The sequence below is a fragment of the Salvelinus namaycush genome, chromosome 4, assembly GCF_016432855.1.
Source record: "Salvelinus namaycush isolate Seneca chromosome 4, SaNama_1.0, whole genome shotgun sequence".
Classification (NCBI taxonomy): domain Eukaryota; kingdom Metazoa; phylum Chordata; class Actinopteri; order Salmoniformes; family Salmonidae; genus Salvelinus; species Salvelinus namaycush.
Window position 1 is genome coordinate 41,514,847 of NC_052310.1, and position 17,425 is coordinate 41,532,271.

The 17,425-nt window shown below is 40.3% G+C and overlaps 1 protein-coding gene across 3 annotated transcripts in view; it reads right to left on the bottom strand.

The window, feature by feature from the left end:
* The window catches only part of LOC120046539 (Golgi-specific brefeldin A-resistance guanine nucleotide exchange factor 1-like), a 137,273-nt gene that overhangs the window by 8,176 nt on the left and 111,672 nt on the right, over positions 1-17,425 (bottom strand). For all 3 annotated transcript variants that reach the window (XM_038991866.1, XM_038991865.1, XM_038991864.1), the window contains exons 21-32: positions 17,075-17,157; positions 16,620-16,856; positions 13,270-13,363; positions 13,002-13,178; positions 12,605-12,669; positions 12,285-12,408; positions 12,065-12,136; positions 11,853-11,947; positions 11,423-11,576; positions 1,249-1,474; positions 868-1,025; positions 387-633 (exon numbers count right to left, since the gene is read on the bottom strand). In XM_038991866.1, coding sequence (XP_038847794.1) covers positions 387-633; positions 868-1,025; positions 1,249-1,474; positions 11,423-11,576; positions 11,853-11,947; positions 12,065-12,136; positions 12,285-12,408; positions 12,605-12,669; positions 13,002-13,178; positions 13,270-13,363; positions 16,620-16,856; positions 17,075-17,157 — 1,732 coding nt within the window. The remainder of the gene's footprint in view (positions 1-386; positions 634-867; positions 1,026-1,248; positions 1,475-11,422; positions 11,577-11,852; positions 11,948-12,064; positions 12,137-12,284; positions 12,409-12,604; positions 12,670-13,001; positions 13,179-13,269; positions 13,364-16,619; positions 16,857-17,074; positions 17,158-17,425) is intronic.

The following is a 17,425-nucleotide window of genomic DNA, read 5'->3' on the forward strand; positions in this document are numbered from 1 at the left end:
TCTTTTCTAGATCAAATCAAATCAATCTAGATCACTAACAGACTGCTGTTGCTGGGGAGAAGGGAAGTGATACAGTCCTCAATTAGAGGGTTGGTGTGGAGGAAGCAGGTTAGTCACTCTATAGGCATGCCTTTGGATCCCTTTCCAAAGGGTTTTGAGACTAACCCCCAAAAAAAGCAAACTGTCAAAGCTTAAATTACTCAAGCATAGTTTGATGACATGTGTTAGCTTGGAAAACAGCATTGATGGAAAGAAAGGCAAATACAATGCTGAATTCATTGTTGGAAGATTTCTAGTTGTTATGAAAAAACTAAAAACACTTTGGAAAGACAGAATACAAAATGAACCTCAAACAAGTATATATGTCAGTCAACAGAAAGCCATACCTCCGTTTAGGCTGGCCTCCACAAACACCCGGATGGCCTTGACACACAGCTCAAAGTTCTCGGGGGTGACGTGTGCAGCGTCGCGTACTATGAAGGAGAGGGACTCCACACACTTGATGAGAGACTTGGTGTCGTGGAAACCCATGTCTTGACCCAGGGTCAGGCTGTACTGGTTCACTAGAGGGTTTAGCAGGGTCTTGGAGCCAGAAGCCGCTACCTTGCTGATGTCCAGGTCGTCTTTCCCAACCTGCCAATATAAACACACTGTGTGAGATGTGCCGTATGTTGAGGCATTGAGAGTATTGACTGACATTGATATGACAAAATAACACACGAGTTTCACTATTACTCTCGGGCCTTCCACAATAAGCAGCGTAAAATAGTATCAATGCTATGACGATCTCTGGAATTGATCGTCTGAGCACTTAAAAGAAAAGCGTGTGCCCGTGACGTGGAAGTGTGTGTGGGTGGGGGCTCATACCACCAGCCATCCGCTGCTGGTCACGTCCACGTCAGTGACAGAGCGGGGCATCCTGGACTTTCCGTGCTCCGTGTAGACCTCAGAGTCAGAGGTGTACCCCCGGTCCAGACTCACCTCACTGGGGTGGTGGAACGACAGCTCACTGTCCGACTGGGCACCTGGAACAAAGGTGGAAACGGGACATGAAAACAACAGTTTAGCAGACATAAAAACGCACCACTTAAAAGTGTGGATGTGTGCCCTGTAATATAACAGCTGAGCTGTTTGTATAAAGTCAATACAATTGACCATAAACTTGTAGATTTTTTTCTCAGCAGCTAAGGACAACAATGTAGCCTACCATTCCACGTGATGGTGTGTGTAAGTAAGTAAAAGGCTGACCTGTGTCGATGTCTGGGGTAGTGGAGGTGACCCTGAAGGAGGCGGGGGGTTTGATCCCGGCCCCGATGCACTCGATTAGAGAGAAAAGGGTGAACCAGTCGTCTGTGCAGTGGATGTTGGCAGCGTTGGTCTTAAGCAGCTCATGGAGGCCATAGGCCACCTCCCGGCTAACCCGGGCCAGGACGTGTGGTTTCATCATCAGCAGGAGACGCAGGGACAGCAGCACCTAGAGATGGGGTGGCAGAGGGGTTAAGGGGACGCGGTCACTTTAAAAGACCAACTGCTTGAACTGGCTGCGACCTCAATCTCACCGATTAAGGAAGTGAAGTATGTTCCTTACAAACAAAGTTCAATTTATATAATGACAGTTTTAGGTCTCACAGTTCTGCTAGGTCTCACTGCACGTTTGAAGGGACAACAAGATTAGACGAACAAATGTAGGATTTGTGACAAATACATTGTGGGGAAGCAAAAGGAAGAAGAATACACTATTAGTTTACCGTAACAATGTCCATCTGGGTTAGAGATAAGATTGAGAAAGGGGAGCAAAAGATAGTGCTCCATTTACAGTGTCTCGATTGCTTGAACACTGGAAAACTGGGATCCACATGGCCAAAACAATAACCTCTTTTGCACAACAGTTAGTAATTTCTCATCCTTTTCACACTAAATGCAAATGCGGGACACTTCTTTTGCTAAACAGACACAACTCTGAATCACAAGACACTTTTTGCTAAACCGTAGACAACGCTCTACATAAGACACAAATCAATTGGACCTCTATACCAGGTGGTGTCAGAGGAAGGCCCTAAAAATGGTCAGACTCCAGCCACCCAAGTCAGACTGTTCTCTCTGCTACCGCACCGCAAACGGTACCGGAGCACTAAATCTGGGACCAAAAGGCTCCTGAACAACTTCTACCCACAAGCCATAAGACTACTAAATAGTCTGGATAACTATTTGGTATACTATCTGCATTGACCATTTTTGTACTAACACTTTTTGACTATGCACACCCACACACTGGACTCTACCCACACATACAGTACAGTGCCTTCAAAAAGTATTCATACTCCTTGACTTATTCCACATTTGGTTGTGTTACATCCTCAATTCAAAAAGGATTACATTAAAAAAAATCTCAGTCATCTACACACAATACCCCCATAATGAAAGTGAAAACATGTTTAGACATTTTTGCAAATGTATTTAAAATGATATACAGAAATATCTAATTTACATAAGTATTCACACCCCTGACTCAATACTTTGTAGAAGCACCTTTAGCAGAGATTACAGCTGTGAGTCTTTCTGGGTAAGTCTCTAAGTGCTTTCCACACCTGGATTGTGCAACATTTGGCCATTACTCTTTACAAAATTCTTCAAGCTCTTTCAAAATGGGTTGTTAATCACTGCTAGAAAAACATTCAGGTCTTGCCATAGATTTTCAGGAACATTCACCGTCTTCTTGGTAAGCAACTCCAGTGTACATTTGGCCTTGTGTTTTAGGTTATTGTCCTGCTGAAAGGTGAATTCATCTCCAAGTGTCTGGGAGACCAGGTTTTCCTCTAGGATATTGCTTGTGCTTATCTAGTTTATTTTTTTATCCTGAAAAACTCCCCAGTCCTTAACGATTACAAGCATACTCATAACACGATGCTGCCACCACTATGCTTGAACATTTGGAGAGTGGTACTCAGTAATGAGTTGTATTGAATTTGCCCCAAACATAACATTTTGTATTCAGGACAAAAAGTTAATTGTCCCACTCCACTTCAATGGCTGTGCGAACTGGAACACGCTGTTGTACACGTCGATCCAGAGCATCTGGTGAGTATGCAGGTCATGGAAGAACTGGGACATTTTCAGTTTCCAGGAATGGTGTACAGATCCTTGCGACATGGGACTGTGCAGTATCATGCTGAAACATGAGATGATGGAGGCAGATGAATGGCACCACAATTGGCCTTCAAATTGCCATTGATAAAATGCAATTGTGTTCGAACTCTGTTCACAACGTTGACATCAGCAAACCGCTCGCCCACTCCATGCCTTGCATATGTCATCTTCCCGGTAATGTTAAAACCAGGATTCATCCATGAAGAGCACACTTTTCCAGCGGCCATCAAAGGTGAGCATTTGCCCACTGATGTCGGTTACGATGCCGAACTGCAGTCAGGTCAAAACCCTGGTGAGGATGACAAGCACGCAGATGAGCTAACCGGAAACGGTTTCTGACAGTTTGTGCAGAAATTCTTCGGTTGTGCAAACCTAGAGTTTCATCAGCTGTCTGGGTGGCTGGTCTCAGGCGATCGATCCTGCAGGTGAAGAAGCTGTATGTGAAGGTCCTGGGCTAGCGTGGTTACACGTGGTCTTTGGTTGTGAGGCCGGTTGGACGTCCTGCCAAATTCTCTAAAATGACGTTGGATACGGCTTATGGTTGAGAAATTAACATTAAATTCTCTGGCAACAGCTCTGTTGGACATTCCCGCAGACAGCATGCCAATTGCACGCTCCCTCAAAACTTCAGACATCTGTGGCATTGTGTTGTGTGAACAAACTGCACATTTTAGAGTGGCCTTTTATTGTCCCAAGCACAAGGTCCACATGTGTAATGATCATGCTGTTTAATCAATTTCTTGATATGCCACACCTGTCAGGTGGATGGATTATCTTGGCAAAGGATAAATGCTCACTAACAGGGATGTAAACAAATTTGTGCGCACAATTTGATAGAAATAAGCTTTTTGGAACATTTCTGGGATATTTTATTTCAGCTCATGAAACATGGGACCAACACCTTACATGTTGTATTTATAGTTTTGTTCAGTGTATCTACCTCAATTTCCTCTTACCCCTGCACATCGACTCAGTACTGGTACCCCATGTATAGTACCAGTCAAAAGTTTTTCTTTATTTTTACTATTTTCTGCATTGTAGAATAATAGTGAAGATATCAAAACGATGAAATAACACATATGGAATCATGTAGTAACCAAAAAAAAGTGTCAAATCAAAATGTTTGGTTCTTCAAAGTAGCCACCCTTTGCCTTGATGATAGCTTTGCACACTCTTGGCATTCTCTGAACCAGCTTTACCTGCAATGCTTTTCCAACAGTCTTGAAGGAGTTTTCACATATGCTGAGCACTTGTTGGCTGCTTTTCCTTCACTCTGCCGTCCAACTCATCCCAAACCATCTCAATTGGGTTGAGGTCGGGTGATTGTGGAGGCCAGGTCATCTGATGCAGCACTCCATCACTTTCCTTCTTGGTCAAATAGTCCTTAAACAGCCTGGAGGTGTGTTTTGGGACATTATCCTGTTGAAAAACAAATGATAGTCCCACTAAGCGCAAACCAGATGGGACGGCATATCGCCGCAGAATACTGTGGTAGCCATGCTGATTAAGTGTGCCTTGAATTCTAAATAAGTCACAGACAGTGTCACCAGCAAAGCACCATCACACCTCCTCCATGCTTCACTGTGGGAACCACACATGCAGAGATCATCCGTTCAACTACTCTGCGTCTCACAAAGACACAGCGGTTGGAACCAAAAATCTCAAATTTGGACACATCAGACCAAAGGATAGATTTCCACCGGTCTAATGTCCATTGCTCATGTTTCTTGGCCCAAGCAAGTCTCCTCTTCTTATTGGTGTCATTTAGTAGTGGTTTCTTTGCAGCAATTCGACCACGAAGGCCTGATTCACACAGTCTCCTCTGAACAGTTGATGTTGTGATGTGTCTGTTACCTGAACTCTGTGAAGCATTTATTTGGGTTGCAATTTCTGAGGTGCAGTTAACTCTAATGAACTTATCCTCTGCAGCAGAGGTAACTCTGGGTTTTCCTTTCCTGTGTTAGTCCACATAAGAGCCAGTTTCATCATAGCGATTGATGGTTTTTGCGACTGCACTTGAAGAAACTTCCAAAGTTCTTGACAATTTTCAGATTGACTGACCTTCATGTCTTAAAGTAATGATGGACTGTCGTTGCTCTTTGCTAATATGAGCTGTTCTTGCCATAATATGGACTTGGTATTTTACCAAATAGGGCTATCTTCTGTATACCAACCCTGTCTTGTCACAACACAACTGATTGGCTCAAACGCATTAAGGAAAGAAATTCCACAAATTAACTTTTAACAAGGCACAACTGTTAATTGAAAAGCATTCCAGGTGACTAACTCATGAAGGTGGTTAAGAGAATGCCAAAAGTGTGCAAAGCTGTCATCAAGGCAAAGGGTGGCTACTTTGAAGTGTTTAACACTACATGATTCCATATGTGTTATTTCATAGTTGTGATGTCTTCACTATTATTCTACAATGTAGAAAATAGTACAAATAAACAAAAACCCTTGAATGAGTAGGTGTCCAACTTTTGACTCGTACTGTATATAGCCATGCTATCATTGCTCATTGTGTATTTATTCCTTGTGTTACTATTTTTTCTCTCCCCCCTATTATTATTTATTTATTTCATTGTTTTCTGCATTGTTGGGAAGGTCCCATAGGTAAGCATTTCAAAGTTAGTCTACACCTGTCGTTTACGAAGCAAGTGACAAAATTTGTATTTGAATCGTGTTGTCTTTTTTTCACGTTAAATAAAAATAACTCGCATAATATTATATTTGTACCACCAACCTGTAAACTACCTTTGCATAATTAGTCCATAACTAGACATGAAAGTGTTTTCTGGTGAGTTATTTGGTTTTCCATGGGTTGTAAAGTAGACCACATTCCATTTTTCTTTTTTTATATTGCTGAGAAAAGTGTTCAAGCAATCAAGAGAAGCTGTAATGATATAGCAGTTCAAGGTCAATAGGAATGTCACATAATAAACACTATTGAGGTTACAGGCCAGGGCATCAAGTCCCTCTTGGAAAAAAAGATTAGACCAGTTAAAACCTGGATAATCAAATTGTCCCACTGATCAACACAGACTGTATGGTAGTTCATTGTGTGCCTTGATGCCCGAGCAAATACAACAATTGAGAGAAACAATTGTTGAGAAAGTGAGCTTATGGTTGTGTGGGGGTAAGGGCTGAATGTGTGTGGGTGTATGTGTGTATCTCACAACTGTTGCGAAGAAAGAAGTAAAAGATGTTAGGGACTATAGAGGATGATCCACAGCAATATATAATGAGAATCGAGGTGAGGGCTGGAAATGCATTTGGCAATGGATCTACTTCAATTCGGTAAATGGCACTGTGTGCTCTTTTCAAAGGATGGATCCCAGTCGGTCCAGGGCTATGGGATACAGGGGGTCGAGGGTGGTCTGCCGGGCATTGGGATGACAACCCAACTCAAGATGAGGGCTTTTAGCGGGTGGAATAGTAGGGACCAATTGGAGGTTTACTTAGTAGCAATGCAAATATCATGGTACAACTATATAGACACTCAATCATTATGTTACTTTTTAATAGGACGTTTACAAACATATATTTTGATAAAAATAATTGAAAGGTGTGTCTCATTATGGTAAGTGGTGAAATAAGTATAGCCAGTTACAATTGTAATGGCTTAGCAGATAATAAGAAAAGACGATCAGTATTTACCTGGCTAAAAGAGAAGGATTATAATATCTATTGTTTACAGGAAACCCATTCAACAGTTTTAGATTAAGTTTTGTGGAAAAATAATTGGGGGGGCGAAATATATTTCTCCCATGGGCAAAGAAATTCAAAAGGGGTGATGGTTTTAATTAACAGTAATTTTGATCCAAATGTGCAACTTGTCCAAACAGATCCTCAAGGTAGATGGATTATTTTAAATATGTTATTGGACAATAAACAGATATGGCTTATTAACCTATACGGTCCGAATAATGATGATCCAAGCTTCTTTGACAATATATATAAGAATGTATCAACTCTACAAGCAACACTAGACTCTATTATTATAGTGGGAGATTTTAATACGGTCTTAAATACCTCTATGGACCGGAAAGGAAATCACACTACAAACTATCACCCTCAGGCACTTAAGGAAATCAGGAATGTCATGGATATATTGGAATTAGTGGATATATGGAGACTTAAATACCCTGACCTAGTGAGATATACATGGCGGAGGCTTAATCAAGCTAGTCGCCTTGATTACTTTCTTATATCATTCTCTCTGGCACCAAAAGTTAAAAAGTGTTTGATAGGGGACAGAATGCGGTCGGACCATCACATAATTGGCATATATATTACTCTTACAGAATTTCCACGTGGGCGAGGATATTGGAAATTTAATCAAAGCCTACTAGATGATAAATTGTTTAGAACTAGGACAGAAGAATTTATAACTGATTTTTTTAGACATAACATAGGTACAGCAGATCCCCATATTGTATGGGACACTTTTAAGTGTGCCTTTAGAGGCCATGCAATTCAGTACTCATCTATAAAACAAAAGCAATTTAGATCAAAAGAGTCCATATTAACAAAGGAAATTGAAGGACTAACAGTACAGTTAGATAACAATAAAAACGGTACCATAGAGGCACAGAATAAGTTAGAGGAAAAACAAAAAGAAATGGATGAACTTATTCAAGAAAGATCCAGTGTAATATATTATAAAAATAAAGCGAACTGGATGGAATATGGGGAAAAATGCACCAAATTCTTTTTCAATCTTCAATATAGAAATGCTACCAAAAAAAACGTATTAAAACTTGTTACAAATGATGGAGTCACGCATGATTCACCAAATGATATTTTGAAAGAGGAAGTAAAGTACTTTAAGAATATGTTTTCGTTTCAGGCTCCTCCATCTCCACTAACTGAAACTAATTGTATGGATTTTTTTCCTAATAATAATGTAAAATTAACATCTGTACAGAAAGACTCATGTGAAGGCCTAATTACAGAGGAGGAACTACTTGATGCAATTGGGGCCTTTAAGGATGGGAAAACTCCAGGGCTGGATGGCATACCAGTGGAAGTATACCATTTTTTTTTTGATATACTCAAAGGACCATTATTAGCTTGTTTTAACCACTCCTATATAAATGATAGATTATCAGACACGCAACAAGAAGGTGTGATATCATTATTACTGAAACAGGACCCAAGTGGTATATATAAAGATCCAGTCCATTTAAAAAATTGGAGACCTCTTACACTTCAGTGTTGTGATGCAAAAATCCTAGCAAAATGCTTGGCGCATAGAATAAAAAAAGTTTTGTCAGATATTATTCATCCTAATCAGACAGGTTTTTTACATGGACGATACATTGGAGATAATATAAGGCAAGTACTGGAAACAATATAACATTATGAAATATCGGGGACACCAGGCCTGGTTTTCATAGCTGATTTTGAAAAGGCTTTTAATAAAGTACGACTGGAGTTTATATATAAATGCCTAGAATATTTCAATTTTGGGGAATCTCTTATAAAATGGGTTAAAATTATGTATAGTAACCCTAGGTGTAAAATAGTAAATAATGGCTACATCTCAGAAAGTTTTAAACTATCTAGAGGAGTAAAACAAGGTTGTCCACTATCGGCATATCTATTTATTATTGCCATCGAAATGTTAGCTGTTAAAATTAGATCAAACATTAATATTAAGGGATTAGAAATCCAGGGCCTAAAAACTAAGGTGTCATTGTACGCTGATGATTCATGTTTTCTTTTAAAACCACAACTAGAGTCTCTCCACGGCCTCTTAGAGGATCTAGATACATTTGCTATCCTCTCTGGATTAAAACCAAATTATGATAAATGTACCATATTACGTATTGGATCACTAAAAAATACACATTTTACATTGCCATTTAGTTTACCAATTAAATGGTCTGACGGAGATGTGGACATACTCGGTATACAAATCCCAAAAGAAAGAAATGATCTCACTCCAATAAATTTTTATAGAAAGTTAGCAAAAATAGATAAGATCTTGCTACCATGGAAAGGAAAATACCTGTCTATTTGTGGGAAAATCACCCTGATTAACTCTTTAATCATATCACAGTTTACCTATTTGCTTATGGTTTTGCCTACACCTAGTGACCTGCTTTTTAAATTATATGAACAAAAAATATTCCATTTTATTTGGAACGGCAAGCCAGATAAAATTAAAAGGGCCTATTTATATAACGAATATGAATTCGGAGGGCAGAAATTATTAAATATTAAAGCGTTAGACCTCTCACTAAAGGCATCAGTCATACATTTACATTACATTTACATTTAAGTCATTTAGCAGACGCTCTTATCCAGAGCGACTTACAAGTACATACATTCATACTTTTTTGTACTGGCCCCCCGTGGGAATCGAACCCACAACCCTGGCGTTGCAAGCGCCATGCTCTACCAACTGAGCTACACGGGACCTGAAATTGCATACAAAAGTTATACTTAAATCCAAACTGGTTCTCTAGTAAATTGGTAAGAATGTCTCATCCTATGTTCAAGAAGGGCCTTTTTCCCTTTATTCAGATTACACCTGCTCACTTTCGGTTGTTTGAAAAGGAAATAATCTCCAAAATATCTTTATTTTTTAAACAAGCCTTAGAAAGTTGGTTGCAATTTCAGTTTAATCCACCTGAAAGGACCGAACAAATAGTACAACAAATATTGTGGTTAAATTCAAATATAGTAATTGATAAAAAAACTGTATTTATCGAAGAAATGTTTAAAAAAGGTATAATTTTTGTGAATGATATCATAAATAGGACTGGTGGAGTAATGTCACACATGCAGCTAACACAGACATATGGAAATGTCTGCTCTACCCAAAATTACAACCAATTAATTGCAGCATTACCACAAAAATGGAAGAGGCAAGTAGAAGGGGAAAAAAGTAAGGAACTTGTATGTCGGCCCTATATTAAAGAACATAAATGGTTAAAGAAAAGTGTGATAAATAAAAACATATACCAATTTTATTTAAGGACCAAAAAACTGACAGCTGTGCCATATGAATTACAAAATAGTTGGGAAGAGATTTTTGATGTACCCATTCCATGGCACATGGTTTATGAATTGATACGCAAAACAACGCCGGATTCAAAACTTAGAATTTTTCAATTTAAATTACTGTACAAAATTCTTGCAACTAATAGAATGTTATATATATGGGGGATACAATCTTCCCAGCTCTGCAGATTCTGCTGTGAGGAGGCAGAGTCACTAGATCTTTTATTTTGGTATTGTCCGTATGTAGCTCGTTTTTGGTCACAGGTCCAGGAATGGCTGAAGAATTGCAACATTTGCGTAGAACTAACGCTACAGATAGCAATACTGGGGGATTTGAAAAGCCATAGTCAATCAATCAATAATATAATAATTATTTTAGCAAAAATGTTTATTTTTAATTTACAATCCGTGGAAGCTATGAGAATAGGAAGATTCAAATCTTTTGTGAAGCATCACAGCACAGTTGAAAAATATATGGAAAATAAAAATCCGAAATGGATGATGTTGGAAGATAGATGGGAAGGGTTGAGTGGAGCTGAAGGGTGGGACTAATAACAAGATAAACAATGTAGGGCATACGGGATCTGTGAAATGTGTATAGGGGCGGAGCTTTTGTGAAATAGCACAGTTACAAGTGGAAATCAAACTGGATGGACCACAGAAATAGAGGAAGGACTAAGAACAAACAAGAGAGAACTATTATAAAGTAGACTGTGTCTGTAAAATGTGTATAAGATGTATAAATTGAAGGTAAAAACAGAAATGTTTATCAGTTTACTCCAATTGGGGGATCGGTGGTAGGGTTTGCGGGGAATAATAATAAAGGTATATTCTTTAAAAAAGTATGTATGTCTATATAGGTATGTGTATGTATATATGTGTATATGTATGCATACGTGTATGGATATATATATTTACCCCAAAAAATATGGGGGATTGGAAATGATGCAGACGATTACATTGGAAGCAACATTCTTTCCGCAATATTAAGCTGATCCACCCCTGAAAACATCCTTTGTGACTTGTTATACAACAAATTGAAGCCTCCTTTTTAATTGCTTTAAAGACTAGGCCAGATAAGACCAATTGCAATGGTTAAAGGACATTGACCTAACAAAGCTGTGTGTGTGTGTCCATCAGATGTAAGACTCATTGGATCAACAGTCCAATCATCCAATCACTCAGTGCTATCACTGCATCATTTCTGTGTTAATGCAACGATGCACTCCTAGATAGTTTGGTTTCCCCTTTCGTGTGCGTGTACCTGGGAGCTGATGTCCTCTCTGCGCAGCAGGCGGATGGCCAGTCTGATGAGGCCCACCACGGCCCTCTCCACCAGGAAGCAGCTCTCTGTAGCCTGGACACACAGGTGGCACAGGTGATCCCGCACCGTCTGCCATACACACGACACACGGTCCCTAAACACACACACACACACACACACACACACACACACACACACACACACACACACACACACACACACACACACACACACACACACACACACACACACACACACACACACACGCAGAGAGAAAAACACACAAATGATAAGGACTCGATAGCATAACAAAGCCTGATGTTGAAACAGCTGATTTGACTGATGTCATTCCTAATGGACAGATGTGGGACAAAACACACTGGCCCTGACTCAAAGCAAACAATCTACCCTTTCTTCCCTCTGGCTGTACCTGTTCTCCATGACTATGCGTAGCAGCATCTCCAGGCAGAACGCAGCATCCTCCTCATCATACGTCTCCTCATCAGGTGTGACTGAGATCAGGGCCTGTCCACAAGAAACAGTTCTTAGAAAACAATACTTGACCGTTTTATACTCCCTGCATTTTAGTAATTAATATTCAGACAATGCATAGACAATATTTGCCTGTAATGTTATGATTACCTTCATCAGCTCCTGTAGAGACTCCAGCTGCAGGAATTTACTCTCTGTGATCAGCTTCTCTGGGTCACATTGCTGGAGGGGGAGTGACAACCCCCCCAAAATGTTTTATTAATAAAACAATTAAATGCACTATATGAACTTATCAACAGAGGCAATTTGGATGAGTGTGATAGAGAGAAAGCAGTGGGCTAAGGGGTGATGGGTGTTGTAGTTCTGGTACCTTGATACAGAGCATGGCTGCCTGCTTGGCCTCCTGGTTCTCAGTAGAGGGCCCACGTTGACCAGACTGCTCCGCTCCACTCAGTGTCAGCCAGTTCACAAAGCTCAGCACCGCAGACTCACCCCTGGGAGAAAGGGAGGAAGACATAGAGATGTCAAACACGTTAAAAAAACATGTAATGTTTAATGATAGCCACCCATTTTACAACATGGAACTGGATTTAAATGTCAGAAAAGCTCTAGGTTTTTTTTAAGTGAAAGAGCTCAGCCTGGTATTTGAGCGAAACAGATGATGTGACATGATTCTAAGGTGACTTTTACCGATTTGACGGTGTCTCTTCTCTTTGAAGGGAAATCGTTCCATTTGGCTCCACAAAATCCTCCACCTGAATGGACATAAGCACACAAACGCCACAGACATTCAAGAAGGAAGTCATGTCTAGTTTAATATCAGTAGGTGGCAGTAGAACAATCATAATGTCTTACAGAAGAGTCCGCAGTCTTCCAAATTCAAACAGAGAACCATTTCATCCAGCAAAATGAATGGAAGGTTTGAATGTTCCAAAGGTACTCATAAACATGATTGAGGCCATTCGTTTTTTCTGACCATGTAACCTGACCAGGAAAAAAAATGCTCACCCTTTCTGGTTACGTCACAACAAGGTCAGGTAAATCTCCTGTCCCTGACCATTGTCAGTAATAACGAAACAGTTCTGACCTCCAGCATGGCCTTGGGCAGCAGCTCGGCTCTGAACAGCTGCAGCATGGAGTCCATGATGTTCTTCCAGCCCTCCCTCAGGATGTCACCGTGCCGGTGGGCCAGGTGGAACATTGTTTTCGCCGCTATCTGTGCCTTCCCGTTACTCCCAAACACTGTGGGCAGGTTCTCCACCGACTGTATTGAAACCATCCAGTGGAAAACGTTAGAATACTCTAGTGCACTAGTTGAAATGCGAAGGTTCCCACATTTGAAATTAAGCACTTACCTCACTGCTGAGTGTTGTAAACTTGCAGAGGGAGATGATCAAATTATCAAAAACGTCACTGAATCCATAATGAGCTGATATCATGGCACATTTCCTAAAAGGAGAGAGAGAAACAGATCATCAAGCCTCGCTCTCATTCGTTGCTTTCCCCAAGGGACCCTTCTTCAGCATCTCCTCAAAGCCACATCGCTGGGCCCAGAACCATCTGTGACTCGTTTCAGGAAACTAGGTGTATGTCGTGCGTCACTACTTCACAGGAGAGCCATTTGAACATAAACTTTTTTTTAATCAAAATTAGTTTTTTGGCAGAAATGCCTTCTGAAACATGTGAACTTTCATTTGCCTTAACAACAAACTTGTAGGCCATCTGTAAATACAAATAAAATTGTTAAATTACGAGCCTAGTTGGTTTAGCCACAGAAAAGTTTTGAAATCAGTGGAAATAGAGTATGATCGCTAACGAGATGGAGAAAATGTTGCCATTTGATTGCAAATATGCAGACGGAGTCGATAAGGGAACACACAAAAGGCTGTTACATCTTCAAACTAAGGGCAACCATTGCGTCCGTGACAGAGGGAGAAGCGTCCATCCATGTATACGGGTAAGAGAGTCTAGCTAGCTACATTTTCAGATATTACACGTTTCTAATTTTGTCAGAAAATCGTTTTCATTTCAAGTTAAAGTGTACTGTTGGCTAGCTATTTATTTGAGACTAAATTGATTTTATTTACGTATTACATTAAGTTAAAATAAAAGTGTTCATTCAGTATTGTTGTAATTGTCATTATTACAAATATATATATAAATATCGGCCGATTCATCGGTATCGGCTTTTCTTGGTCCTCCAATAATCGGTATTGGTGTTGAAAAATCATTATCGGTCGACCTCTACTCTGGATTAGACGTCGACCGATTATGATTTTCAACGCCGATACCGATACCGATTATTGGAGGACCAAAAAAAGCCAATGCCGATTAATCGGCTGATTTTTAAAATGTATTTGTAATAATGACAATTACAACAATACTGAATGAACACTTTTATTTTAACTTAATATAATACATCAATAAAATCTATTTAGCCTCAAATAAATAATGAAACATGTTCAATTTGGTTTAAATAATGCAAAAACAAAGTGTTGGAGAAGAAAGTAAAAGTGCAGTATGTGCCATGTAAGAAAGCTAACGTTTAAGTTCCTTGCTCAGAACATGAGAACATATGAAAGCTGGTGGTTCCTTTTAACATGAGTCTTCAATATTCCCAGGTAAGAAGTTTTAGGTTGAAGTTATTATAGGAATTATAGGACTATTTCTCTCTATACGATTTGTATTTCATATACCTTTGACTATTGGATGTTCTTATAGGCACTTTAGTATTGCCAGTGTAACAGTATAGCTTCCATCCCTCTCCTCGCCGCTACCTGGGCTCGAACCAGGAACACATCGACAACAGCCATCCTCAAAACAGCGTTACCCATGCAGAGCAAGGGGAACAACTACTCCAAGTCTCAGAGCGAGTGACGTTGGAAACGCTATTAGCGCGTACCCAGCTAACCATTTCACATTGGTTACACCAGCCTAATCTCGGGAGTTGATAGGCTTGAAGTCATAAACAGCGCAATGGAAGAGCTGCTGGCAAAATGCATGAAAGTGCTGTTTGAATGAATGCGTACGAGCCTGCTGGTGCCTACTATCGCTCAGTCAGACTGCTCTATCAAATCATAGACTTAATTATAACATAATAACACACAGAAATACGAGCCTTCGGTCATTAATATGGTCGAATCCGGAAACTATCATTTCGAAAACAAAACGTTTATTCTTTCAGTGAAATACGGAACCGTTCCGTATTTTATCTAACGGATGGCATCCCTAAGTCTAAATAATGCTGTTACATTGCACAACCTTCAATGTTATGTCATAATTACATAAAATTCTGGCAAATTAGTTCGCAATGAGCCAGGCGGCCCAAACTGTTGCATATACCCTGACTCTGCGTGCAATGAACGCAAGAGAAGTGACACAATTTCACCTGGTTAATATTGCCTTCTAACCTTTCTTTTTGCTAAATATGCAGGTTTAAAAATATATACTTCTGTGTATTGATTTTAAGAAAGGCATTGATGTTTATGGTTAGGTACACGTTGGAGCAACGACAGTCCTCTTTCGCGAATGCGCACCGCATCGATTATATGCAACGCAGGACACGCTAGATAAACTAGTAATATCATCAACCATGTGTAGTTATAACTAGTGATTATGATTGATTGATTGTTTTTTAAGATAAGTTTAATGCTAGCTAGCAACTTACCTTGGCTTCTTACTGCATTCACGTACCAGGCAGGCTCCTCGTGAGGCAGGTGTTTAGAGCGTTGGACTAGTTAACCGTAAGGTTGCAAGATTGAATCCCTAAGCTGACAAGGTAAAAATCTGTTGTTCTGCCCCTGAACAAGGCAGTTAACCCACCGGTCCTAGGCCGTCATTGAAAATAAGAATGTGTTCTTAACTGACTTGCCTCGTTAAATAAAGTTGTAAAAAAATATAAAAAAATATTTTAAAAATTCGGCAAAATCGGCGTCCAAAAAAAACGATTTCCGATTGTTATGCAAACTTGAAATCGTCCCTGATTAATCGGCCATTCCGATTAATCGGTCGCCCTCTACTCTGGATAACATAAAAACAGCCTAACCAGCTCTGCTAGGGCAAGTAAAATGGTCAGAGTGAGCTGTTCTCTCATTTGTGTCAGGAAGCAGCTAGCAAGATAGCCAACATTAACAAGTTAGCTTGGGTGCTTGACTGCTGTCAGGTCAGAAAGCTTGGATCAACCGTACTTTTCGGCCAGAGCGTCCGGTGTGCGCTCTGAAGCTCCGAGAGCGAAACGCTCTGAATTTACAAATGGCCAATCTGGCAACGCTCTGAGTTTATGAACGCCCAGAGCACACTCTGGCACTCCAGATTAAATTTACGAACACACCCGTAGTATAAACCAGCCTTTAGTCTAGAAATCTTTGGTTGTTTAGTACATAGACTCACATGTGAATCCTTAAAGAGATGGGTGGGGCTAAAGCTTAAAAGGGTGTGAACGACGCTGAATGGGTGTAGACAAAGAAGAGCTCTTCCAGTAGGTAACAAAACATTAAAGGGTCATTTTCTCAAAAGTGAGATTACAAATTTATCAACTTTTAAAGCAGAATTACTTTCCCATTGTACTTTCCCAACTGTAGTGTATGATATACCATTTTCTATCTCTGAGTCTCTACTTTTATTCAATGTAAAAAACACAATTTAAAATGTTGATACATAAGACTGAATCGAGCCGGTCGGTCACATCTGAGCAGGCCTAGTGTACCTAAAGCCAGCAATGGCCTTCTGGATGATTGTGTCGTCCAGGCTCTTGTCGAAGACGTAGGAGAGGGCTGCGATGGTGGGCCCCCAGGTCATGGTGAACAGGTCGTGGTCGTAGCTGCCGGCGGGCACATGGAGGAAGACCCCCTCGGAGGTGGCCCCCCGGTGGAGCAGCACGTTCCATACATAGTTCTCCTTCACCAGGCCAGACTGCTCGTCTGGCATCACTATCTCTTCATTCCTACACGACAGAGAATACCATGATTGCTAAGGCAACTTTGATCATCTAGGGTGGGTCGTTTGACATGGGGAAAAAACCCAGACATAACTTACTGTCAAAGTGCCAACGCTGAAACAAATAAGTACATCCTCTTGAAATAAGATTGATTTTCTTCATCTTGTGCGTGTGTGTACGTCACAAACATTTCTATATAAGATCTACAAAAGACTATGGCTTACTTGATTGCATTGTAGATGTCCTCCAGCATATCCTGATCAAAGTCTGTATTTCCATTCACACCCTTCAGATTCTTCTTGAATTGCTACATGAAGGGGGAAAAAAGAAAGACAGTTAACACTGATAATATGGGAATCAGGGCACCCTCATCACACCAATCATTGTGGAGCTCTGCCAGCTAGCCTGGCTCTGGTATCCAATGCTTTGGCATGCAATGCTCTTGCTAATTGAGCATCCAATAATTAAGGGGGTAGGGGTCCAAGCTTTACCAACGTATGTGTCACTTAATACGGTTAGGTGTAGTGTTAGTCAAACAGGATCGAGGCCAAGAGCCACAGCAAATAAACACATCC